This window comes from Macaca fascicularis, chromosome X (genome assembly GCF_037993035.2).
Source record: "Macaca fascicularis isolate 582-1 chromosome X, T2T-MFA8v1.1".
In the NCBI taxonomy this organism is placed as follows: Eukaryota; Metazoa; Chordata; class Mammalia; order Primates; family Cercopithecidae; genus Macaca; species Macaca fascicularis.
In genome coordinates, this window is record NC_088395.1 from 107566894 (window position 1) to 107593056 (window position 26163).

The window sequence follows — 26163 nt, forward strand, 5'->3', positions numbered from 1 at the left end:
TCCTGTCTCACCCTTGCTTCCAAATTTTGAATGATTCTTTATAGCCTCATCTTACATATTTTATTCTTTAACTTGCTTTTGTCACTTAAATTTTTTTTTTTAATTTTTAAGACAGGGTCTTGCTGTGTCGCCCAGTCTGGGGTGCAGTGGTGCGATCATGGCTCACTGCAGCCTCAATCTCCTGAGCTCAAGTTATCCTCCTACCTCAGCCTCCCAAGTAGCTGGGACTACAGGTATACAACACCATGCCTGACTGATTTTCTTTTTAGTAGAGTCGCGGTCTTGCTCTGTTGCCAAGGCTGATCTCAGATTCCTAAGTTCAAGCAATCCTCCTGCCTTGGCCTCCCAAAGTGCTGGGATTACAGGCGTGAGCCACCACACCTGACCTGTCCCTTATGTTTTCATTCAGCGCATTCTGTATGCAGCTACCACATTCCTCTTAATGGGTAGATAGTATTCCAATTATGGAACTGTTAGAGTTTAGTCATTTCCCCATAGATGAACATTTAAGTTACCAGTTTTTCACCATTATAAATAAAGGGGCAATGAACACCCCTATGCATAACTCTTTGTGTAATTGTGACTATGTTTCCATAGGAAAATTTTCTGGAGGTTAAAATTCTGAGATACAATGTATGTCAATTTAATTTTCACAAATATTAACAAATCACCTTTCAAAATGTACATCAATATCTTACACTCATACCAATAATGTGTGAGAGTACCTGTTTATCTCCCACATCTCTTACACTACGTATATGGAATTCATTTTTAAGTCTTTCAGGATCTACACAGCATTTTGAGATATCCATATAGATTTTCTTGGCAAAAAATAAAAGCTTAATCCTTGGTGAATTGAATGTTAAAACAATGTAAATCCATGTGTACAACTCAGAGGGCTTATCCTAACAATGATGCATTGGTAACAGATAATGTGGGTAAATGTGCTTTTCATATTATAAAGTGCTATTCAGATATTATTTTCATGCATGGAGTGTGTGCGTTTGTGTGTGTGTGTGTGTTTGAAATGGAGTCTCACTCTGTAGCCCAAGCTGGAGTACAGTGGCATGGATCTCAGCTCACTGCAACCTCTGCCTCCTGGGCTCAAGCGATTCTCATGCCTCAGCCTCCCAAGTAGCTGTGAGTACAGGCATGTGCCACCATGCCCAGCTAATTTGTTGTATTTTAGTAGAGACAGAGTTTTACCATGTTGCCCAGGATGGTCTCGAACTCCTGAGCTCAGGTGATCTGCCTACATCGGCCTCCCAAAGTGCTGAGATTGCAGGTGTGAGCCACCGCGCCCGGCCGGAATGTGTGTTCTTTTCATACTTAGTTCACATATCCCACATAGGCTGGCCTCACTGCTTGCTAGTTTCACACAGTGTACTTTCTTTTTGCCAAGACTCAACATATTTCTGCTATGTACCCCAGGGCCTCTATGGTCTAAAGTGTGTGACTGGTTGTGCCAATCCTTCAGGAGGAAAGACAAAGTAAGATTATGGACATGTGTGTCCTCTGAAGATAGTAAGACAGCCCAATAGCAAAGGCTTCAGAGAACAAGGGTTCCCACTCTTAAGTAGGTAAGTATTTCTCAGGATAGAGTCAGCTGATTATGTACTAAAGAATTTCCTAGATATAAAGCCCCATGGGCTTAGATGGAAAGTCCTGATGAGTACCCTACCCCACAGATGCCTGCCCCACCCTCAACCTGGAACATGACAATAAACTCTGTAATGTTAAGGACCATGACCATATGAGGTGCAGGCATGAAGGGGCTAGCTGAAAGGGCACTGAAGGTTGACCTAGGCTCTAGGGAGGGGCATTATTCTCTACTGTCCACTTCCCTTGGCCTGCTCTAGAACTAGAAGTCAGCTTCTTAGCAGGAGTAAGAGCAGTGCGGGCAAGATGAAGTGGAAGGGAATAGGCTTCAGCACTGGCCTGACTGGTTGTTCCTGGAGTCAGAATTCATACAACCCTTAGCAGGAACTGCTCTCTCCGGTTTTCTTCCCACAACCACGGTTTGAAAGGTGTGTAAGGAAGAGCATACAGGAGTTAATGTCCTGAAACTAGAAAGAAAATGGGGCCCCTCTACCATCCTTCTTCTCACTATCCCAGTACGAATCTACAAATACATGTGAGCATATGCTCAGCTTTCATCCCAGGCTTTTTAGGACTTCTTTCTCTAGAGAGAATTCAGTAGTGCCTCCTGATAAGGAGTGTTTAGGGGGAAAAAATGTTTGGGATGAACCAACCATAGCTCAGAAAATACTGCTGAAACCACTAACATATTAAAATGCTTTCACAAAGGACCTAAGAGGACGTAGAGGCTTGTGCCATGATAAAGAGTGTAAGCTCTGGAGCCTGAGGGCATAGGACTGAATCCTGTCTCTGACACTAGCTGTGACCTTGGACAGGTCTCTTAACCTTCCTATGCCTTAGAATCATCTGTAAAATGGGAGACAACAATACCTACCTCATAAGGGTTGTCGTGAGGATCGAATGAAATAATGCATATAGGCCAGGTGCAGTGGCTCACGCCTATAATCCCAACACTTTGGGAGGCCAAGGCAAAAGGATCACCTGAGGTCAGGAGTTCAAGACTAGCCTGTCCAACATGGTGAAACCCCATCTCTACAAAAATACAAAAATCAGCTGGGCATGATGGTGGGTGCCTGTAATTCCAGCTACTTGGGAGGCTGAGATGGGAGAATCGCTTGAACCCAGAAGGCGGACATTGCAGTGAGCCAAGATCGTGCCACTGCACTCCAGCCTGGGCAACAAAGCGAGACTCCATTTCAAAAGAGAGAGAGAAAAAAAAGCATATAAAGCACCTAGTACCATGCCAGGAATATAGTAAGTGCTCATAAATATAAGCTATTATTTAGTTCTCCCACAGTGCCTCACAGTCCTATGCCCATAGCCTTTAAAGTTCTTGTGGAGCAAATGAAATTGAAAACTATTAGTTTATTCCTCTTCCTAACATGCAAATTTGCCCATATGTAGCCTACCAGATTTCCAATAATATGAGAATAGCTGTTGTTACAATGGCCTACTTCTTTTCCCCAAACTTCATAGTTCTGCCTGCCTTTTCCAGAAACCATTTGCTGGCCCTATCTCTGCCTCCTCTCCACTCAGCAAGACTTGTCCCTACACATGTACCCTATGTTGCTTTAAGATTTCAGAGAGTAGGCCAGGGGTGGTGGCTCACGCCTATAATCCCAGCACTTTGGGAGGCCAAGGCGGGCAGATCACCTGAGGTCGGGAGTTCAAGACCAGCCTGGCCAACATGCGAAACCCCGTTTCTACTAAAAATACAGAATTAGCCAGGCATGGTGGCACACGCCTGTAATCCCAGCTACTTGGGAGGCTGAGGCAGGAGAATCGCTTGAACACGGCAGGCGGAGGGTGCGGTATGGCGAGACCATGCCACTGCACTCTAGCATGGGCAACAAGAGCAAAACTCCATCTTAAAAAAAAAAAAAAAAAAGATTTCAGAGAGGACTGCATGGCATCAGCTCGTGGGTCTCTGAGACCTGAAAATTCAGAGCGTTTTTGCACCCTAGAGGCTGCTACTGGCGGCTCTGCGGCCGTCACCATGCCACAGAACGAATATATTGAATTACACTGTAAACGCTATGGGTACCATTTAGATTACCATGAGAAAAAGAGAAAAAAGGAAAGTCAAGAGGCTCACTAACGTTCAAAGAAGGCAAAGAAAATGATGGTCTGAAGGCTAAGCTTTACCATAAACAGCACCATGCTGAGAAAATACAAATGAAAAAGACTATCAAGATGCATGAAAAGAGAAACACCAAACAAAAGAATGATGCAAAGACTCCACAGGGATCAGTACCTGCATATCTGCTGGACAGAGAGGGACAATCTCGAGCTACAGTACTTTCCAATATGATTAAACAGAAATGAAAAGAGAAGGTGGGAAAATGGGAAGTCCCTCTGCCTGAAGTACGTGCCCAAGGAGAAACAGAAGTATTAAAAGTTATTCAAACAGGAAAGAGAAAGACAGCATGGAAGAGGATGGTTACTAAAGTCTGCTTTGTTGGAGATGGCTTTACAAGAAAATCACCTAAATATGGAAGACTCATCAGGCCACTGGGCTTGCGTTTCAAGAAAGCCCATGTAATACATCCTGAACTGAAAGCCACCTTTTGTCTACCAATACTTGGTATAAAGAAGAATCCCTCATCCCCACTGTATACAGCTTTGGGTGTTATTACCAAAGGTACTGTCATTGAGGTAAATGTGAGTGAATTGGGCCTTGTGACGCAAGGAGGCAAAGTCATTTGGGGAAAATATGACCAGGTTACCAACAATCCTGAAAATGATGGATGGATAAATGCAGTCTTACTGGTTTGACAGCAATTTCATATATAATTATTGAGGACTACAAACCAGTTGAAAATAAACTGCCATTACTGTGATGTTTGTGAATACTACCAAACAGCCTTACATGTCTGCAATCATCAAGAGATGTATTTAGTAAACTGCAAACATTAAAATGGTTTAAAAAAAGATTTCAGAAAGTCAAAAGAGAGTAGTCAATTTTAAAAGTGTTTGCAAATGGAAGCGAGCATGTTCCCTGCCCCACTACCATATTTCACAATTCCATCTTCTCCTGTGTATCTGGAGGATTTTTACAGAACCGAATGGCCACCATCTGTAGGAAGTTCTAAGGGTTCATTTACATAATGTATCATTGGTGTCTTTTCTCCTTGGGTGAGGGCAGCAGGTTTTTCAGGTCAGAAGCTGCTCCACACCCCTAAACTCTCTGCATTCCCAGGATGTTAAGTCACTGAGTAAGCTGGGGAGGATATACGGAAGGAAAATTTTGCCTGGTCCAGTACTGAGGCACACTTTTGCCCTGTATAGCGTCATTGTATCTCGAATTGCCTTGCTTAGATCACTATGTGTCTGTATGTTTCCATAGCACCCACTCCTTAAGTAGCTGATTCACATGGCTTTTATGGACCAAATTGTTGTTCCATGCTGCTCTTGCTTTTACTTGAGGGTACAGTGACTACTGGGGAGAAATTCTTGCTTGAATTCCAAAGAAGTAATGTGTTCTTCTGGAGGTCTGATAGATTATTTCTTTCAAGTTCACCTTGAATAACATAGTTAGAAGACAGCAGGTGAGCTTTATATGACAATAACCTAAGTCTCTTCATCATGAAAAATGGAATGAGGTAGTTGGGGTTGAAGAAAGGAGCTCTCCACTGTTCCAAAGCAAGTCCGTACACTCTCTCCCAAATTAAGTATACAATCCTTTTAGTCCCAAACAGTGACTGATGAAGGGAAAACCATGCTAACCATGCCAAGAAATAAGATACTTTGGTTAACAGCCCTGCAACTTAGAAGAGAGAGCTCCTTGCCGGGCGCGGTGGCTCATGCCTGTAATCTCAGGACTTTGGGAGGCTGAGGCGGGCGGATCACGAGGTCAGGAGATTGAGACCACGGTGAAACCCCATCTCTACTAAAAATACAAAAAAATTAGCCGGGCATGGTGGCAGGGGCCTGTAGTCCCAGCTACTCGGGAGGCTGAGGCAGGAGAATGGCATGAACCCAGGAGGCGGAGCTTGCAGTGAGCCGAGACTGCACCATTGCATTCCAGCCTCGGTGACAGAGTGAGACTCTGTCTCAAAAAAAAAAAAAAAAAAAAAAAAAAGAGCTCTCTCAGCATAATGTCTGACATTGGATAAGAGGTGAGGAAATGACTAAAGATAAATTCTTAGCATGCTACCACGAGTAAAATTGGATGAGGACAGGAAGCCCTAGGTCAGATTGTTCACAATTTCTTGAAGTGTTGTGGTGGCCACGACTGGTACACATTACTAGGAGTTCTTCTAATTTTCCTGGTCTGGGAGGGGCAAGCATTAGTTAGGTAAATGCTGGAATATCTGGTCCCAAAAGGCAGTGGCCATAGTAACTTCAATCCCTTGGTTACCTCAGAGGTAGCTGGCTGACATTCTTATCAAAATACCCAACTGATATAAGAAGTAAACATTGAAATATAGGAGAAAAGGAGACATGCATTCGTCCACTGGGGGTATAGGAACGAACAGAGGGTTGGTAAACATATGCTCCTTGTTATAAAGAAAAATCCTGGCCGGGTGAGATGGCTCATGCCTATAATCCTAGCGCTTTGGGAGACCAAGGTGGGTGGATCATTTGAGGTCAGGAGTTCGAGACCAGCCTGGCCAACATGGTGAAACCCCATCTACTAAAAATATAAAAATTAGCCAGGCATGGTGGTGGGCACCTATAATCCCAGCTACTCGGGAGGCTGAGGCAGAAGAACTGCTTGAACCCGGGAGGCAGAGGCTGCAGTGAGCCAAGATCACATCACTGCACTCCAACCTAGAAAACAGAGTGAGATTCCATCTCAGAAAAGAGAAAAAAAAGAAAAAAAAAAAAGTAAAATCCTGTAGGCAGAAACCAGTACTGATGATGATTTAATGTGATCTTGTTTCCCTCCTCTGACTTCACTCTACCTTGGAGTGTTAGTCACCCATCCCAATCCCAAACAACATGAAGGTGATGTCTCAGCTATCATTACTTTCTCTCTCCCCTAAACACACACACACACACACACACACACACACACACACACACACACACACATAAATGAAATACTCAGGACAACAGCAGACACAAAGTAGTCTTCATTTCTTCCACACATTGGAAACATTTTCAATTACAGTTCAGCTTCTCTGAGGTCCACATCAAGTAGTAAAATACCAAGAGCACAGAAAAGCTGGGTTGGATAAAATCTCTGCTAATGAGGCACTAAGGGAGAGGCTTCGCTCAACAATTCCACTAGACAAGCTGGAGGTCCATGCAGGTGCCTGAGAAAAAGAGTCATTTTGGCTTATGCCCTGAAGGAATTCTACTCTGCACTTTCTCCTCAGAGTGTGCCTATGAAGTGCCACTGTAAAGAGAGGTCCTTGCTGAATGGCCACTAGTAAAATCCTAACAGAGAGCTAATCTGTTCGGGGAGCAGCTTTTTTAATAGTGGGGATTTTCTTCTCAGCCAGAGCTTCTCACTGGAATTAAAAAGACCCCAGCCACACTGACAGTTGCAGGTTCCACATTAGTCAGACTGTTTCCTGGGAAGTACTCTTAGCTGGTAAGTTGTCATATCCTCTGATCAGTCAGGATATATTCTAGTGGGATTCTGGGCCTTCGGCTCAGTCCAGGAAAGCTCAGAAATGCATCAAGCAAATGAGCAGAGCTAGAAGGTCACTTTAGAGAGCCTAAAGTGTTTGAAGGCAAGTTATTCCAATCGACCTAGGTAAGAAGGGTGTGAATGGTATTTCTGACCCTTTCAACCATATAGTGGATACCCCCTGGTTCCAAACATAGTGGTAACTCTTAAGAAAATAAAACCTATTTGGGAGTTGCTCTTTCTTCTGATAGGCTTAACAGAAAAGTCAAGAAAATGATGGGTATCTCACCCATGAGCCTCATCCTTTCCTTCAATTTCATGGTTACTCTTGGCAACTCCCAACTCATCCTAAAATACCCAGAAAATAGAATCAGACAGCACTTTGCCTTGCTTCAGTCTCAAAGGGTGGCTCTGGGTTCTCAACCCTGGTCCGAGAGTGCTGGTGGCAGCAGACACAGTGGAGGTAGTCTACTACATTATGGGCGAAGAGTGAGCGCAATGGATGCAAGTACTGGAAGAAAAGGAGCATGAAGCCAATGGAAATCAGATAAGCAATAATGAGCTGCAAGGCAATCAAGGAATGACAATAATTCAGTAACACTTTCGCTCCAAAGAACTTAAAAACCAAGACCATGATCACATTCTCTACCAACCTCACACTGTAGTGCAGGCCCATATGTCCCCAGTTCTGCCCTTTGTCGACAAGATCTCTATCTGCCAACCTCAACTGCAAAGCTGACCAGCAAGAGAAGTTGATGCCAGCATAGAGGATGGTGACAGAAATCAGGACCACCAGAGTGCCGACCCGGCTGAAGTTTTTCTCAATGTTATTGGGCATCTGGGCACCACTCCTCCAGAACTTAATCCAGGGCTCAAAGAGGATGATCAGGAAGTTGAGCACTAGGAAGGGCACAGCCTTCAATTTCAAAGTAGCTGAGAAGAGTACTAGAATCAGGAGGCGGGAAGTGATCTCCAATGTCCGCCAGATGGTGATGCAAAGGACTTCTAGTGGCCCAAGGCGAATCTTGTAATCATCGTACTTGATCTGGATAGCCAACATATTGCAAAGGGTCGCCCCATAGGTGACAGATACCAGGGAAAATACCATTAGCACAACTGTTAAAAAAAAACAAAAACAGGCAATCAGTCAATGTTGGTAATGAAGGCTGTACTTATAACGCAGAGGTCCAGAGAGAGGACAGGTGAGACTTGAGAGCTCCAGTTAAGAGCAAATGCAAATATGATCACAGCTATGTAAACAAATAGCATGCATTTGAATAGACTTTCTCCAAAGGCGGCATGTAAATGGCCAACAGGTATATGAAAAGGTGTTCAACATCACTAATCATCACAAAAATGCAAATCAAAACCACAATGAGATATCACCTCACAGCTGTTAGAATGGCTATTATTTAAAAAAAAATAAGTGTTGGTGCGGATGTGAGAGAAAAGACCCTTATACACTGTGGGAACATAAATTGATACAGCCATTATGGAAAACAGTATGGAGGTTCTCCAAAAAAATTAAAAACAGAATGGCCAAATGATCAAATAATCCCACTGCTGGGTGTATACCTAAAGAAAATCAGTATCTCAAAGAGATATCTGCACTCCCATGTTCATTGTAGTATTATTCTCAATAGCCCAGCTATGGAAACAAACTCAGTATCTGTTGACAGATGAATGGATAAAGAAAATCTGGTGTGTGTGTGTGTATGAATATTATTCAACCATAAAATTAAGGAAACCCTGCCATCTGTGACAACACAGATGAACCTAGAGGACATTATGCTAAGTGAAATGATCTAGATACATAAAGAAAAATACTGCATTGTCTTACTTATATGTGGAATCTAAAAAAGTTGAACTCCTAGAAACAGAGTAGAATGGGTGGTTACCAGGGGATGGGGCCTTAGGGAAATGGAAGGATTTTGATCAAAGGCTACAAACTTAGAGTTATAAGATGAATAAGTTTCAGAGCTCTAATGTACAACATGATGACTATAGTTGGCAATAATGTATTGTGTACTTGAAATTTTTAAAGAGAGTAGATCTTAAGTTTTACCACACACACATATATACACACACACACACACATACAAAAATGGTAACTATGTGAGGTGATGAATGTGTTTGGTTGTGGTAATCATTTCACAATGTGTACATACATCAAAACATCATATTGTACACCTTGAATACATACAATAAAACAAAATAGATGCACAAAAAATTGAAAAAATGAACCAAAATATCTTTTTTTGTGTGTGATAGTCTTATATCAGTTTTAGAAATCTTTTTCTCTACATTGCTCTATTTTCTAAATTTCCCATGATGAACATATACTGTAACACTTTAATAACCATTTAAATATATAAAATAAACTTCCTTTAAAAGCGTGGGTCTTAGAACATTGAGAAGTCACTAACATGAGAAGAGTACATATAAAGGTATCAGGCAGACTTTGCTGATGAAGCAGGCTTTGGAGCAAACATTGAATAAGGCAGAAAGAACTCTATCTGAAAAAAATCCAGTCTTAGGAGACTCATAGAGAATGCCCTTGCTAATAGAAGTCCCTTCTTTGATGTATATCTTCTTCAAGGAACTAACATTGTTTGTGTATTTCTAGAACACTTAACTTCAGTGATGTGTCAAAATGTGTATTGAAAATTCCATGAAGGCAGGAGGGACCATGTCTATTTTGCTCACTGCTGTATTCCCAGAGCCTAATATATTACCTGGAACATAGCAGGTGCTCAGTAAATGTTTGTGGAATTAATGAAGACTTCTGAGATTAGAGAGGTGCATAAAATACCTAATTAGGCTGGGCGTGGTGACTCATGCCTGTTATCCCAGCACACTGGGAGGCCAACACGGATGGATCACCTGAGGTCAGGAGTTTGAGACCAGCCTAGCCAACATGATGAAACCCCATCTCCACTAAAAATACAAGTATTAGTCAGGTGTGGTGGCGTGCACCTGTAATCCCAGCTACCTAGGACACTGAAGCAGGAGAATTGCTTGAACCTGGGAGGCAGAGGTTATAGTGGGCCGAGATTACACACTGTGATCCAGCCTGGGCAACAGAGTGAGACTCTGTCTCAAAAAGAAAAAAAAATTAGCTGGGCATGATGGCATGCCTGTAATCCCAGCTGCTCAGGAGGCTGAGGCACGAGAATCACTTGAACCCAGGAGGCAGAGGTTGCAGTGAGTTGAGATCGCCCCACTGCACTCCAGCCTGAGCACCAGAGTGAGACTCCTTCTCAAAAAGAATAAATAAATAAATAAATAAATAAATAAATAAATAAATAAAACTAATTAGAAATCCTTGGTTCCAGCCGGGCACATGGTGGCTCACACCTGTAATCCCAGCACTTTGGGAGGCTGAGGTGGGTGGATCACCTGAGGTCAGGAGTTCAAGACCAGCCTGACTAACATGGTAAAACCCGGTCTCTACTAAAAATACAAAAATTAGCCAGGCGTGGTGGTGCATGCCTGTAAGGAGGAAGAGAAGAAAGGAAAGGAATGGAGAGGAGAGGAGAGGAGAGGAGGAAAGAAAGAAAGAAAGAAGGAAAGAAAGAAGGAAAGAAAGAAAAAGAAAAAGAAAGAAAGAAAGAAAGAAAGAAAGAAAGAAAGAAAGAAAGAAGGAAAGAAAGAGAAAGGGAGGAAGGGAAGAAGAGAGAGAGAGAAAGAAAGAAAGAAAGACGAAGGGAGGAAGGGAAGAGAGAGAAAGAAAGAAAGAGAGAAAGAAAAGGAGAAAGAAAGAAAAAGAGAAAGGAAGAAAGAAAGAAAAAGAAACAAAGAAAGAAAAAAAGAAAGGAAGAAGAAAGAGGAAAGGAGGAAGGGAAGAAAGAAAAGGAGAAAGAAAGAAAAAGAGAAAGAAAGAAAGAAAAGGAGAAAGAAAGAAAAAGAGAAAGAAAGAGAAAGAAAGAAAAGAAAGAAAGAAAGAAAGAAAAGAAAGAGAGAGAAAGAAAGAAAGAGAGAAAGAAAGAAAATCCTTGGTTCAGCTGTATGGGAACTTTTGGAAGTCACTGAATATCTATGTGCCTCAGTTCTCAATTCACTGAGATACTCTAGAGTTGCTTATATTTGTCATCAGCAATGTCAATTCATTACCCCCATATGTTAGGAATCTCTGAATTTGCAGCAGGGTGGTTCAAAAAATTCAAAACCCTGTTGCCTCGCCCATGACATCCATGGAACCATATGTTAGAGTAGTGGCCCTAAAGAGCCAGGATGCTCCCTAACCTACCTAAGCCTCAACTACAGATGACACAGGTGGCCCTTTCCTTTTCTTTCTTTATGTCAAAGGATGCTGATTACTAAGAAAAGTCCAGTGCTCTCAAGAGAACTGGGAGGGCTGAGGAATACTCATCCAAAAGAAAAGCTGGAGCTTTCTGTTCCTATTAAAACACTTGATCTAGGGAAAAGGTGGCCATAGCGATGTCAACTTAATCTTTTACTTTTCATGGAGGAAAAGTTAAGATGTCCCCCAGGTAAACCCAAAAGGAAGCACAGCTCTGTTTCTGAGTTCTTCAGTTTTAAGTAGAGTGTTGGAATCTCAGAGACTGGAATGGGAGACTCTCGAAGTGGTAACTCTTGGCTTTCTCAACCATTCTCAGTCCCATCCTCAAGAGCTGATGCACCTTATGGAACTGGGAATGTCAGAGCATACATTCAGCTGTGTGGCGATGTTTCCCTTACACTAGAACTCATTTATTGATTAGTAGTGTAACAGAAGGAAAAAAAACCTGATGCTTCCAATAATGTCAAAACATTTTCAATCTGTGTCCCTACAAATAGACTCATGCCATAAAAGAACAAAATACACAGGCTCTGGAGGCAAACACCCTGAATTCCAATCCAATCTTTGCTTACAGGACCTTGGGGGAATATACTTAAACTCTCGGTGCGTCTGTTTCTTCATCTGTAAAATGAGAATAATAATTATCTCATAGGGTTGTGGTAAAGATTAAATAAACATTTACATGTAAAGGGCTTAGAGAAATGCTTAGAACCTAGTAAATTCTATCTTTTAGCTGTGTTCTTTCTTTTTCTTCCTTCTTCCCTTATTCTTTCTTGTCCTTTTTCTTCTCCTCCCCCTCCTCCTCTTTCTTCCTATTCTTTGTCATCTTCATCATCCCCGTGTTTCCAAAAGTATGGAAGGTGGGTTTACTTTACCTGGATACTATCCTGGTACTTAGAAAATCAGGTCATTTTAAAACTGATAGAACATCTGAAAGTAAGCCTTATAAAAATGTAAGACTCATAGCAAGAAAACTATACAACTTTACTGAAGAAAATGATACAATTTTACTGAGGTACATTTTAAAATATTTAATAAAATGGAGAGATTTATCATTTCACAATATGAAATCCATCAATCCTATAAACATGTAAATTCCCCCCAAATAACCTAAGCAATTTGATACCAATCTCAATCAGAATCTCAATGAAATGTTTTTTTCTTTTGCTGTTATTATTTTGCTTTGTTTTTTGTAGGAGGAATTGAAAAACTGATCTTGAAAATTAATCTACTTAGAAGACTGGGGAAAATTGTTCTACCAGATGAGAGATGCGATAGGCCTTTGTAAGAAAGGCACAAAATCTAAAAGCAATAAAGAATTTGAATACATAAAAATGTAATACTTCAGAATTCCAGAAGATACTACAAAGTGTATTGTGGATATTAAATATATCACACACATATTACTTGTATGACATGTATATACATGTTTAAAACGTGTGTATGTACAAACAAAAAAATACAAATATATGCATACATACTCATTCACAGCAGAGAAAGGATTAATAACAAGAATAAGTAAATAGCTCCTAAAACTTAACATGAAAAAGACAACTCACTAGAAAAAGTGAGTAAAATATATAAACAAGCAATTCACAGAACACACAATGACCAAACACAAAAAGATGCTCAGCTTCATTCATAACCAAAGAAAGCCAATTATTTTAAAAGTCAATTATTTTATAATTATACAAATAAATAATATTGAGTTTAAGATATGAAGAAACAGAAACAGGCACATTTGCATACTGTTGGTGAGAGTATAAATTCATATACCTTTTTGGGAGAGTTATTTGGCAATATCAATAAAATTTTAAACATGCATATCCTTCCACTCAGCAATTCTACTGCTATAAATTTGTCCTACAAAGTCTCATTTGAGGACACATGCATTTATAAAGATGTTTACTGTGGCATAATTTGTAATTAGAAAAAACGTTTTTGTGAAAAATTAAAATTTGTGAGACTGACATAGGGTTCCTGCTGCCCCTCTTTCTTCCACAGTGTGAGGTCCTTAATCATGGCCTCCAAACATCTGCAGAAGTAAAGCATCATGGGAACTTAACTAAAGCTGTCCTGGGAAGAGAGGTTGTAATGAGGGGAAAAAATAACTTGGGGAGGTTGTGCTAACTTTTTTTTTTCTTTTTTGAGACAATCAATAGAATCCTATCAGTAGAAAATTAGGAGAATAACAATAGTCTAATTCATATAAAGGAAACCCATATTATTGTTTATTATTGTGATACATGTATATATAAATAACTTGAGAAAAGATGTACTGGCATACCGTACTTTTGAAAAAGACTTTGTTGACAGAATGTTTCATACAGTCCATTTTTGGGCAAAAACATATACAATATATATTGTATGTATGTTTATGTTTACATAGTAAAAATAAGTCCAGGAGGATATATACTGGATAATTAACAGAGGTTATCTTTGGGGAGTGAGATTACGTTTCCTATTTTATATCTATTCTGTATGGTTTTTAATTTTTACTATAACCATGTCTGACTTTTGTAATTAAAAAAAATAAAGACCAAAACTAGTAATGCATGATCATGGAAAAAAAATTTCAAACCATACAGAAGAATTTAAAAAAGTAAGACTGCTGACTTTTCATTCCCACTCTGCAGAGGTAGTTTCTTGCATAGTTTTCCAGAAATTTTCTGTGCATATACAATTACTTATACGTCAATCTGTGCATGTATTACTTTTGTAATGTACTCCTTTATTTATTTATTTATTTATTTATTTATTTATTTATTTATTTATTTATGAGACGGGAGTCTCCCTCTGTCGCCAAGGCTGGAGTGCAATGGTGCAATCTCGGCTCACTGCAACCTCCACCTCCCAGGTTCAAGCAATTCTCCTACTTCAGCCTCCCGAGTAGCTGGGATTACAGGCACCTGCCACCACGCGTAGCTAAATTTTTTTTTTTTTTTTTTTTTGAGACAGTCTCAGTCTGTTGCCCAGGCTGGAGTGCAACAGCGAGATCAGGGCTCCCAGGTTCAAGTGATTCTCGTGCATCAGCCTCCCAAGTAGCTGGGATTATAAGCATCTGCCACCATGCCTGGATAATTTTTGTATTTTTAGTAGAGACAGGGTTTTGCCATTTTGGCCAGACTGGTCTCAACCTCCTGACCTCAGGCGATCCACCTGCCTCAGCCTCCCAAAGTGCTGGGATTACAGGCACCAGCCACCGTGCCCGGCCTTGACTTTTTAAAAAATATTTTTAGTAGAGATGGGGTTTCACCATGTTGGCCAGGATGGTTTTGAACTCCCGACTTCAAGTGATCTACCTGCCTCGGCCTCCCGAAGTGCTAGGATTACAGGCGTGAGCCACCATGCCCAGCTGTAATGTACACCTATTTTTATTAGATGATTTAAAGGAAAAGTATCATCATTTCTAAAGAGTTTTCTCCTCAAACTACTATGTATGTATGTGAAAAGCTTCAAGACCAATAGAACTTCAAGAACAATTCTTAGTGGGGGAAAAAAGACAAAAGAGGGCAAATTTCCTCCTTACCTTATTTGAGACATGGGACTTTGCCAAACAGGGCTAGAACCTAATAATTAGGAAATGGTCTAAAGCTGTACCCACACCTATACCAGCGCCTGCCCAAGCAGATGAAGCACATCTCAGGCTGTTAAAATTCATTAACAACAATTTATCTCAACTTTGAAAACACTGACTCACATTTCATCCACTGCTAGAGGTCGTACTCATTTCAGGATCCCTTTTTTACAAGTGGGAAATTAGGTCAGTGATTGCTTTGTAACTTCCTCCAAAGATCGCAGTGAAGGTCAGAACTTGGACCAGGCCTCACTCTCATTAGTATTCACCCCACACTCCTTTTCTTTCTCTCCACTGGCATTAGCAGAAATGATTCAATCACTGGTTCCCAAATGTGGCTGATCAAAATCAACTGGGGTCACTTTTAGAAATACATATTCCTGCCCCAGCCACACTCTAAGATTGATTCAAGTCTGGGGAGCGAATATAATTTCAAAAAGAAGCTCATCACACGATTCTGATGATCAGTACTAGTTGTGAACCTCTTATTAAAGACTGCCATCCTTAAACAAACAAAACAACTAACAGCATAATTTAAACATTTTGGGCAAGGGAAAATATCCTACTGACTGCTGGTATTATTAGCTTCTTCTGGGCCCAGAGAAGGCTTATCTGTGACATTTTTAGTCTAAACAGCTTACCTGTTTAAGAAATCTGGCAGGCTTGAGATGTCTGACTCCACAAGTTCTTTGACAGTCTCCCAGTGCTGTCTAATAGAACTTTCTGTGATGATGGAAATGTTTATACCTGTGCCATCCAATACAGTAGTTGCTAGCCACGCATGGCTACTGAGAACTTGAAATGTAGCTAGTATCAACGGGCAAGTTTTTAATTTTATTTAATTTTAAGTTAAATAGCCACATGGAGCTAGTGGCCAGTATATTAGACAGCTTGGGTCTAGACTTCTAAAACCCTTGATTTAACTGGAGCCCTCCCCTCTCCTGACCCCACTCACCTCTACCCAGGGGAACCTCTGCAGAGATCAGGCTCACATAGAGCTGATAGGTCAGCTGGGGCACTGAGCCCAGGAAGGCTTGGATCTGTGACATACGTTTGTAGGCATTGCGGTGCATAGCCAGGGTCCGGATGGAGTGGCCCACCTCCCATTCTATCAGCACCTCCTCGCCATCTATTAGCATCTTCTTTCGGGTGAGGCTGACATAGGGCTCCTCCTGCTCCTCTTTCTTCCACAGTGTGAGGTACTTAATCATGGCCTCCAAACATCTGCAGAAGTAAAGCATCATGCGAACTTAACTAAAGCTGTCCTGGGAAGGGAGGTTGTAATGAGGGGAAGAAAATAACTTGGGGAGGCTGTGCTACTTCTGTATTTTATTTTATTTTATTTCATTTTATTTTATTTTTGAGACAAAGTGTTACTCTGTCACCCTGGCTGGAGTGCAGTGGCACAATCATCATTGCAGCCTTGACCTCCTGGTCTCAAGTGATCCTCCCATCTCAGCCTTCTGAGTAGCTAGGAATACAGGCACATGCCACCATGCCAGCTATTTTTAATCTGTGTAGAGATGAGATCTAGACATGTTGCCCAGACTGGTCTCGAACCCCTGGGCTCAAGAAATCCTACTGCCTTGACCCAAAGTGCTGGGATCCTAAAGTGCTGGGATCACACGTGTGAGACACCATGGCCGGCCTGCACTACTTTTTGTCTTTTTCTCTCTCCTGCTCTGATCATTTCTCATAAGTCAAAGGGTGGATCATACCTTCTACAAATTACATGAATCGAAATCCTTTTTTGTCCAGTCATTGACTATCCTAAGAACACCATTTCAGAAGTACTTGTTTGAGGACTTGAGGAATTGTTTTGTCTTTTTAAGAATAGGCCTATGGCAGGTAGAAAAGTGCCTTGAACACAAAGGTATTAAGTCAATACTGTTTTCCTAGCGAAATGATGAAGGTTCCAAAAGGCCCTGTTTTCTTACCTCAAATTCATGAGCTAAAGCATTCCTCACTCAAAGCATTCAGCTCCATAACCAAGGTTTTAGATTCTGCTTTTTCTTTATTAATTTAATTTAATTTTTTTTTTTTTTTTTTTTTTGAGACGGAGTCTCGCGCTGTCACCCAGGCTGGAGTGCAGTGGCACGATCTCGGCTCACTGTAACCTCTGCCTCCCGGGTTCAAGCGATTCTCCTGCCTCAGCCTCCTGAGTAGCTGGGATTACAGGCACGTGCCACCACGTGTAAGTTGTTTTTTTTTTTTTTTGTATTTTTAGTAGAGATGGGTTTTCACCATATTGGCCAGGCTGGTCTTGAACTCCTGACCTCAGGTGATCCACCCGCCTCAGCCTCCCAAAGTGCTGGGATTACAGGTGTGAGCCACTGTACCTGGCCAGATTCTGCTTTTTCAAGAAAGGGCTCATAACTATATCTCAGCCAAAAAGTCTTGGGAGAGATCAGGGAAAAAACGTATCTCATATACACAGGAAGCAATGAAAGCAACAAAGGTACTTAAAAGACGACAACTCAAACCTGAATGAACTACATACCTAGGCCCTCGAAAGATCACTGTAATAGTTACTTTTTGTGCCTCTTGACCTGTTCGTGGACAGAAGCCTTTTAAACTGGATTCTTTCTTTACAAAGAGAAAAACATCCTTATGAAAGTCTATCATCCTTGGAATAAGGGTAAGATGACATTTCCTGCTATGCCCTTCCTATCTCCCCCATACAAATCAGAAGTCTATAGCAGTTCTGATGTGGTAAGTGGAAGACAAGCAACTAGAACATCTTGTTCTGGAACACCTGAGTTACCACTTCCCTACTCACCTTGAACGAATAAAAACTGTGGACTACTTATGACTAGTAAGAACATTTGTAGTGGACATTAAGGCATCTTGCCTAATAGACTGAGGTCAAGGGTTGTATTTATCTTGTTTACAGCTCTTATCACTTAGTGGGTATTTGAGAAATATTTGCTGAGTAAATGAAAGAATAAGAAGGAAGAAAATAATACAGGGTAAGCAATTATGGGAGGAGAGGATAATAATAACAGCAATGAAATTTAACAGAAAAGTAGACCAAAGACAAGCCCAGAGGTTGATATGCTCTCTAGCCTTTAGTTCCTGATAAGGAAAATTTGGAACATATGCTGGCTGCCAGTCTCCATAGATCACCCTAAGATTGATGCATGTGTACCACTCTGAAGCATGTAGTTTGAAATTTTCACCTTCTAGGGACAAACTCTAAGACCTGGGAAAGAAAAAGATGCAAAGAAAGAACAGAGAAGAAAAAGCAACACTTTTTTCTGATTCTTGTTCTGCATAAGTGCATTTTCAATGAAAAATTTTATATTTTAATCCAAACCCATCAGTACTATTGCTAAATTGGAGAACAGTATTGGAGAAGGTGGTGGCATGAAATGTTCCATTTACATTTACATAAATGTTCCGTTTCTATTCTCAAGGCTATTTTCTGGTTTAAGTAAGGGTGTTTGCCCATTTATAAGCTTCAGTAAATTAGAGCACATTTTCATTTCAGAAGTATGCTTGCATTTCATGTAAGGCACCCAGACCCTACAGGCACTTTCATGTGCCTGATAGCACTAATCAAGTTCCTACCTATCTAACAAGTAATTGGCCTTGAAAATAAACAAATCCAGAGTATAATTTATGAGTTTTTAATTATCTTTTCTCTGCTGTGGGCTTAGCTGCCTGAGGTTATAAATGCTTCCCAATCATTTCTAGCGGAAGCTAAACAACAAAAATGAAAAACAGTACTCAACACTCCACACAGAGGGTTCACAAAGCAAACAAAGGAAGTCAAAAAGAGGGGAGGGTGCAGCTGGGTACTTTCTGAAATTCGTATCTTGAGAGTTTTCGATTGGTTAACTCAATATATTGCATTTGAAAAAGGAGGGACGAATGGTTTATTTGCTCCTCTAGTGACATCTTTAAATTTCTTGGTTTCAAGGTCAAGATGAGGTCTTCCTTTTACAGCTTAACTTCAAAGATTTAGAACCATAAAGGATCTTTAGATTACCCAGTCCAAAGATGCATATAGGCCAGCTGAGTTATATCTGACCAATAGAAATGGTTTGGCCCATCCTGTGTTGTTGTTGTTGTTTTAGTCAGCTGTGAAAATTTAAAATCATGACATTTCATGTAAAAATCCTGTCTTTGGAGCATCTCCTGAAAACTTAGTAGATCTGGCAATACTGGGTCTGAATTCCAACATGGAAACAATGGGCCAGGGCTCTAGAGGGGCTACCTCCTTCAGGCAGGTCATGAAGATTTCAGATTACCATGGTATTCACTACTTCTCAGTATTTCTCTAACACTGAGACTTTGTTTTCATTTATCATCACACACAAGGCTACTGTTTTTTCTTATACTAGGCCTGCTCCATTCATTTATGATACCTGCCTGGTCCATGCAAGTGTTTGAGTTTGAGACCCATGATTTAGACTAACCCATTTGCTTTACAGATGAGAGAACTGTATATGCCTTCCTGTGAAGACATCTTCAGAGATTTTACCAAGAACACACAACCAGTCAGCGATAGAAGGAAGACTAGACTCCAAATCTCCTGAATTTCAGGCCACTGTTTCTGTTGATATCCCATATTCTCTCTGATGGAGCCTAATCAATTCCTCCCCACTTAAAAATGTATTGATAAAAAAATTTTCTGGCTTTATTGAGGTATAAATGACAAATAAAAATTATATATATGTACATACATGAAATTTTATAAAGGAGTGAGTTCCATCCTTAATCAGTTTCACAAACTGTTTTTAGTTGTCTAATGATGAAGTATCTTCCCATTGCAACACTCTGACCCATATTCTCGGCTGACTGCAGTCGTCTACCTCTCTTGCAATCAAGACAAACGTGGTCCATTCCTTACTCCTGAACTCATAAATTTTGCAACATCTCTCTACCTTGAAAACCCCATAGCATCCAGATGAGACTGTTGACAGAGATGCCTGTCTTCCTAGGATTAAGTACATTCTCTCCACTTGAAGGCAATCTGAATGGAAATACTTGATACTACTAAATTGTGCTACTGCATCCACATAGAGAGATGAACTGTCTTCCTTTGTCCCCTCCTAACTTTGTATCTTTATTGCAGAAATATACAAAGAGATAAACAGGAGACTGATAAACCGACAGAGAATGAACTACATTGAGTTGGGGTACCAGATTATCACAGATGTTTTAAAATATTTTCCAGATGTCAAATTACATTGAAAATTTGAAAATGGCAGTAGCACCAGCCCAAGCAGCTCAGGGTAAAGAAACTCTTATCCAATTTACAAAGCATCCAAAAGGTAGAGTCAAAATTACACTCAGGCCAGGCACGGTGGCTGACTTTGGGAGGCTGAGGCAGGAAGATCACTTGAGCCCAGTCTACATAACGAGACCCCATCTCTACAATTTTTTTTGTTTTGTTTTTTGAGATGGAGTCTCACTCTATCGCCCAGGCTGGAGTGCAGTGGCACCCATCCTGGCTCACTGCAACCTCCACCTTCCAGGTTCAAGTGATTCTCCTGTCTCAGCCACCAGAGTAGCTGGGATTACAGATGTGCGCCACCACTCCCAGCTGATTTTTAGTAGAGATGGGGTTTCACCATGTTGGCCAGGCTGGTCTTGAACTCCTGACCTCAGGTGATCCGCCCACCTCAGCCTCCCAAAGTGCTGGGATTACATGTGTGAGTCATCACACCTGGCCTAGAATTTTTTTAAAAAAATTAACCAGGCATGGTGACACATGCCTTTGGTCCCAGCTACTTGGAGGCTGAGGTGGGAGGATCGCTTGATCCCAGGAGATCAAGGCTGCAGTGAGCCAGGATTGCACCACTGCACTGTAGCCTGGGAGACAGAGCAAGACATTGTCTTAGAAAAAAAAAATTAAAAAAATAAAATTACACACTCTGCAGCTATGGCCTTCATGCACAGGGTGATCACGTCTTGTTGTTCCCATACTAGTTTACACAGCCCAAATCCAGACAGCAAACATTCTCTAATAAAGTCTTGTTAATAGTATCGTTCATTGTTTTGGAACACAGGTACATACCACATGTTCATCATGGTGGCATTTAAGATTTCAGATAAGTTTTTTGGATGGTAGACAGGGAAGCCGAGAGTGGGAGGAAATGAGAGAACTGATTAGAGCCATAGTAGCCATCTTGTAAATCTTTCATCTTTCTCTGCCCAAGTCTGGGGTGGGGTTCGGGGGGTAAAGAAAAGATTTAAAAGTTGCTCACCTGATAACAGGTCCCAAGAGGATTAGATGCATAAATAATGATAGCGGTTTATCTTTGGCTAGATCTCTGTGGACAAAAATGAGGGTCAACTGGACCATAATGGATGAAAACATAAAGAAAGAAAAGGTGTATGTCATCCAGTAAGTTTCACTATTCTTTCGATAGATTCTAACCATGTACAAAGCAGATGCAGCCTCCCCACAGTACAAAAAGGTGGAGAAAAGGATGCTAAATGGAAAAGTAAATCGGGGGTTGGTTCCACGGATGACATCTTCCTGCAGAGATGAAACCGGATCCACATTTGGCTCCTCAGGAATTTCATAAACTCTGTCCATTGTTGAGGTTCTTTCTGAATGTTGTGGTCTGGTGTTCATAGCACCCTCCCATCCATCCCCAAGAGAACCCTGTAGCCGCTGCAGTCCAAGTATAGGTGAGGAGAGCTCTGTCAAGTCCCGTTTGGGAACAGAGATTCACTAGTTAGAACAAGAAACCGCTCTCTTCTAGACTCAGATTCGACTTGGAGTCTGGGATGGAAAACCCAGGAGTACCACTTTGAACTCGACTCTTGATTGGCCCAGGATTCCAATCGTCAACATACTTGCTGTGAAACTTGAACAAGACAAAAGCAAGCATCTCAGCGCCCCATCCAGAGTCCAACTCCAGGGACGTGAAGAGTCATGAGAACAGCGGCTTCCGTGGCAGCTCCTTTTGCAGCCCCTCAGGCAGGGAGTAGCCAATCTGTTGGGAGCACCGACACTCAACAGCTCCTCACAAAGAGTGCTGACCAGTGTGTTCTCTCAAGTCAGCGGAGAGCTGAGCCAGGGCAGAAGAGGGGGCGCAACCGGGATTCAGTTCAGTGCCTAGGTATCCTAGCTATTGCTAGGCTGTAGCTATCAGCTCGCCCGCTCACCTGCGCGCTCTCAGGACCTTTGCTGAGTCCAGGGTTCTCAGGATAGCTCCTCGGATTCCCCAGCCCCGCCCCCAAGACCGCCTGGCCCGGGACTGGAGAGCAGTGTTGAGGGAAAGAAGCAGAGCGCGCTCGCTCTACAGGATCAAAAAAAGGCTGGAGGGGCTGCTTCTCCTCGGAGAAACTTTGCTAGTGAGAGGCACGACGTGCGGGTCGCCAACCTGGCTGGACGGATGTCGCCAAACTCTTGGACGCCGTCTGCTGCCAGGGTCCTGCCTGGCCTGCGATTCCAGCTGCGAGAGGCCGGCAGCTTCAAAAACTAAGGCACCGGGACGGCGGGGGCGGGCGAGATGGGCGGGACAGCTGGGGCCAAACAAAACCAGCCAGAGAGTTCCCGGGCAGGCGGCCAGCCGAGGGATGCTCCTTGAAGAGTGGCGGGACAAAAGGGGCTTGGGCCGCTCTTCAGAAGCACTTCTGACCACGACCTCCAGACCCAGGCGGGAGCCACAGCTTTACTCTTCCCTAAGAGCAGCAGGCGCCCACTTCTACCCCGCCCTCCCTAACTAGTTAAGTGACTTGCTCCAACACTCATTCTACCCACGAGGTTAGGCAGGTGTGTCTCCCTCGGCCGCAGGGTTGAACCTCCCTAGGTCCTATTGCCCTCCAGATAATATCATGAGAGGGTGAACCTGGGAGGAATTGGGCCAGAGTTTTCAGCGGAGGGAAGATGGAACAGGATAAAGGTCAAGACTCAAGGTCAGCCTACAGACACTGAAAGCTCATATTTTATGCCTTGATTTCTCCACTTGCAAAATGAGGCCAGGATAGGAGCTTTAGAAAGAACTTACAGGTCTTTGGTTGAAAGGTTATGAAGAGGCGCCAAATTCTAAACAGACTGGCAAAAAGCCAAGAGAGAGCTGTTAGTAAAAACTGAGAGGGGTATCTTAAAGAGCTTTGCAAATTACTTGTATTCTTAAGTGTAATCCTCCCCTACCTCACTGAGCTTTCGTTTGCATGTCTTCATTTGCATAATTCTAAACCTCAGAGAAAAAGAGAAAACATCTGCCTCCTGGTAATAATATAAATGTAGGCCAGGCACAGTGGCTCACGCCTGTAATCCCAGCACTTTGGGAGGCTGAGGCCGGCAGATCACTTGAGGTCAGGAGTTCGAGACCAGTCTGGCCAACATGGAGAAACCCCATCTCTACTAAAACTACAAAAATCAGCCGGGCGTGGTGGTGCATGACTGTAATCCCAGCTACTCAGGAGGCTGAGGCAGGAGAATCACTTGAACCCGGAAGGCAGAGGTTGCAGTGAGCCGAGACTGCACCACTGCACTCCGGTCTGGGCAACAGAGCAAGACTACATCTTAATAATAATAATAATAATAATAATAATAATAATGTAGCAGAGCCTGTGCCAATCTCCTTTTGCTGCAGGAAGTCAGTAAAACAAATCTATGTGAGGAGTGGCCAAGTAGCAGCCACCAAAATGATGGCCTCCAGGTAGTCCTGTCTTATGTTGTTTTTTAAGGTTTCTATGATTGCTGCCTCCTTTCCCCAGGGCTGATTCAGGGACAGATTCAACATCTAAAGGTTGTGGCATTCTGAAGCAGACTCCGCATCTTGGTCTGCACCTATGCCAGCATCTAGGCTAGGAGGCTGCTCCTTTCTCCTTTCCATTTCATGAAGGAGGTCAACACTATTGAGAACAACTTCAGAGAGTGTTCTTTATCTTATTAGTTGGAACATTTCAACTGGGACAAGGTTCTCCAGCACCAGTATATGGTGCAGAACCTCTTGGGGCTGCTCTAGTTACCTGTTCACAAGGTGAATCTCAGGCAAGGTGACCAATTAATCCCATTTCACTGGGATAGGGGGAGTTGGTCCCCCTAACATGGGAGAGTCAGCTGGGCGCGGTGGCTCACGCCTGTAATCCCAGCATTTTGGGAAGCCACGGCGGGTAAATCGCCTGAGGTCAGGAGTTTGAGACCAGCCTGACCAACATGGTGAAATCCCGTCTCTACTAAAAATTCAAAAGTAGCTGGGCATGGTGGTCGGCATCTGTAATCCCAGCTACTCGGGAGGCTGAGGCAGGAGAACCCCTTGAACTCAGGAGGCAGAGGTTGCAGTGAGCTAAGATAGCACCATTGCACTCCAGCCTGGGTGACAAGAGTGAAAACTCCATCTCAAAAAAATAAAAATTAAAAATTAAACAACAACAACAAAAAAACATGGGAGAGTAAAGCTACGAAGAAGAATGTAGAATCCCAACATTTACCTTTTAGCCTTTCCTCCTTCTTCTCCATGCCCTTCTGTCTCCCCAAATACAAAAATTTACAATGCTTCCTACTTTGTTCCAAAATGACTCCTTCTGTCTGTCATTCAAGGCTCTGTATAATCATCACACTACTTCCCTCTCGGATTTTATTGCCCACCCTACCCCTACCACAAGGCCAGCTGGTTTTCTCACTACTCCTATTTGCCTTGCTCACTCCCACCTCTCTGCCTTGTTGATGTGATTTACAACCCCCTTCACCCTTTTCTCCATTAGTCCAAACCATAACTTTCTTTCACAGGTCAGCCCAAGTGCTCCCTCCTCCAAGAAGCCTTCTGTCACCTCCCCAACTCTCACTTTTCTCTATCTTTGTGCTACTAGCACATGCTCTTTCATACTAGTCCTTCAACTCTTTCTGTGTTTGTCCTGCCTCCCCCCAAAAAGTGTAAAGTTAGTGAGGGAAGGATGCTCAATGACTGTTTATTGTGGCACTTGTTGATGACAATGGTGACTGACAAATGGTGTTGATGATGAAGCTTCCTCCCCCATACTTCCTCCATGAAACCATGCAAGACTCAGACACACTCATCTCTAAAAGCTGTGGCCACTGTAGCTGGGTCATAAACTCCTCTGGCTGAATGAGCATTGTCTCATTCAGCCATCAGCTCACAGAGGTTCCCAGACCACATGATCTGTCCCTTCTCAAGAATTTCTACAGCATTCTTTTGTTTATACCAGAGTGTAGCACCAAAATTATTTCAAGTGTATTAATTTTTATTCCCCAACTAAATTATCACAGGCTCCTTGAGGGCAGAGCCCCATTACGGTACTTTTGTTAGACTCCCCCATGACTGGTATAGACCTGTAAAGTTCCTGTCATCTGATCCCCCTCACCCACCGACTTCTCTATTTTCAGCCCTAGGACTCTCTGGCGCTTTAGGTCACTAAATCCTCTGGTCTCTTATTTCCCTGTTCCTTTGCCTTGCTGGGAGTAGCTAAGTGAGAATTTGCCGTTTCTATCCAAACATTCCTTGCTCTCTCAGGCCATCTCTAGATTCAAGCTCTTTACTCTTCTTGGGACTAAAGATGCTGGAAATGTTGGCAGTCATAAGGCTGCTGAGGCTCTAGGAACCCCTGTCCCATTAAGAGCACTGATCTCCCACAGACTAGTCATCTGGGATGACACCTAGGCTGCCCCCGAATGCCAGGTAGTGTTCAAGCATAAATTTCTCCTCCTGAGAAGCACTAGAATTCTGCAGGAAAGGGGAAGATCAAGATCTGACTCCTTACTACTCTACTTCCAACCACTGACTCAATGGGAACAAAGAGTGCATCTAAAAGCCACGTGGTCTAAAAGTTCTTGGCATCTTTATCAGCATTCAGAATCCCTCTGTAAGGCTCAGGGATGGGGTTGAGCTTTCCAAGCCTCTGCAGCCTGAAGACTGCTCAAAAGTCTCCAAGGAATTGATCTGTTAGAGGTGCGTGGCATCCATGAGAAAAGAGGAGAGGAAGGACAGAGATCTGCAGCAAGTGACTGACAGTCCAGTCACAGAACACTCATTGGTGGGAGGTGATGGGCAAGGCCCAGAGAATCAATAGCCAGAATGGAAGATGGCTTCCTTCTACAGAATGCTCAGTTTGGGCTGTTAGAATGCTTAAAAGGTATCTAGAGGCCAGGCATGGTGGCTCACGTCTGTAATCCCA

The 26163-nt window shown here is 42.4% G+C and overlaps 1 protein-coding gene and 1 pseudogene across 2 annotated transcripts in view; one reads left to right on the forward strand and one right to left on the reverse strand.

The window, feature by feature from the left end:
• XKRX (XK related X-linked) overlaps positions 1–22755 on the reverse strand; it is a 43997-nt gene extending 21242 nt beyond the window's left edge. Inside the window, exons 1-3 of one of the 2 annotated variants that reach the window (XM_005594126.5) lie at positions 21276–22755; positions 16016–16284; positions 6663–8296 (exon numbers count right to left, since the gene is read on the reverse strand). In XM_005594126.5, coding sequence (XP_005594183.1) covers positions 7551–8296; positions 16016–16284; positions 21276–21649 — 1389 coding nt within the window. In that variant the 5' untranslated portion in view covers positions 21650–22755 and the 3' untranslated portion in view covers positions 6663–7550. Of the gene's footprint in view, positions 1–6662; positions 8297–16015; positions 16285–21275 lie in introns of those variants that run through there. The other variant, XM_074030140.1, reaches the window with a different exon arrangement.
• LOC102117973 (ribosome biogenesis protein NSA2 homolog pseudogene) lies at positions 3588–4554 on the forward strand (annotated as a pseudogene).
• Positions 22756–26163: the final 3408 nt, after the last annotated feature.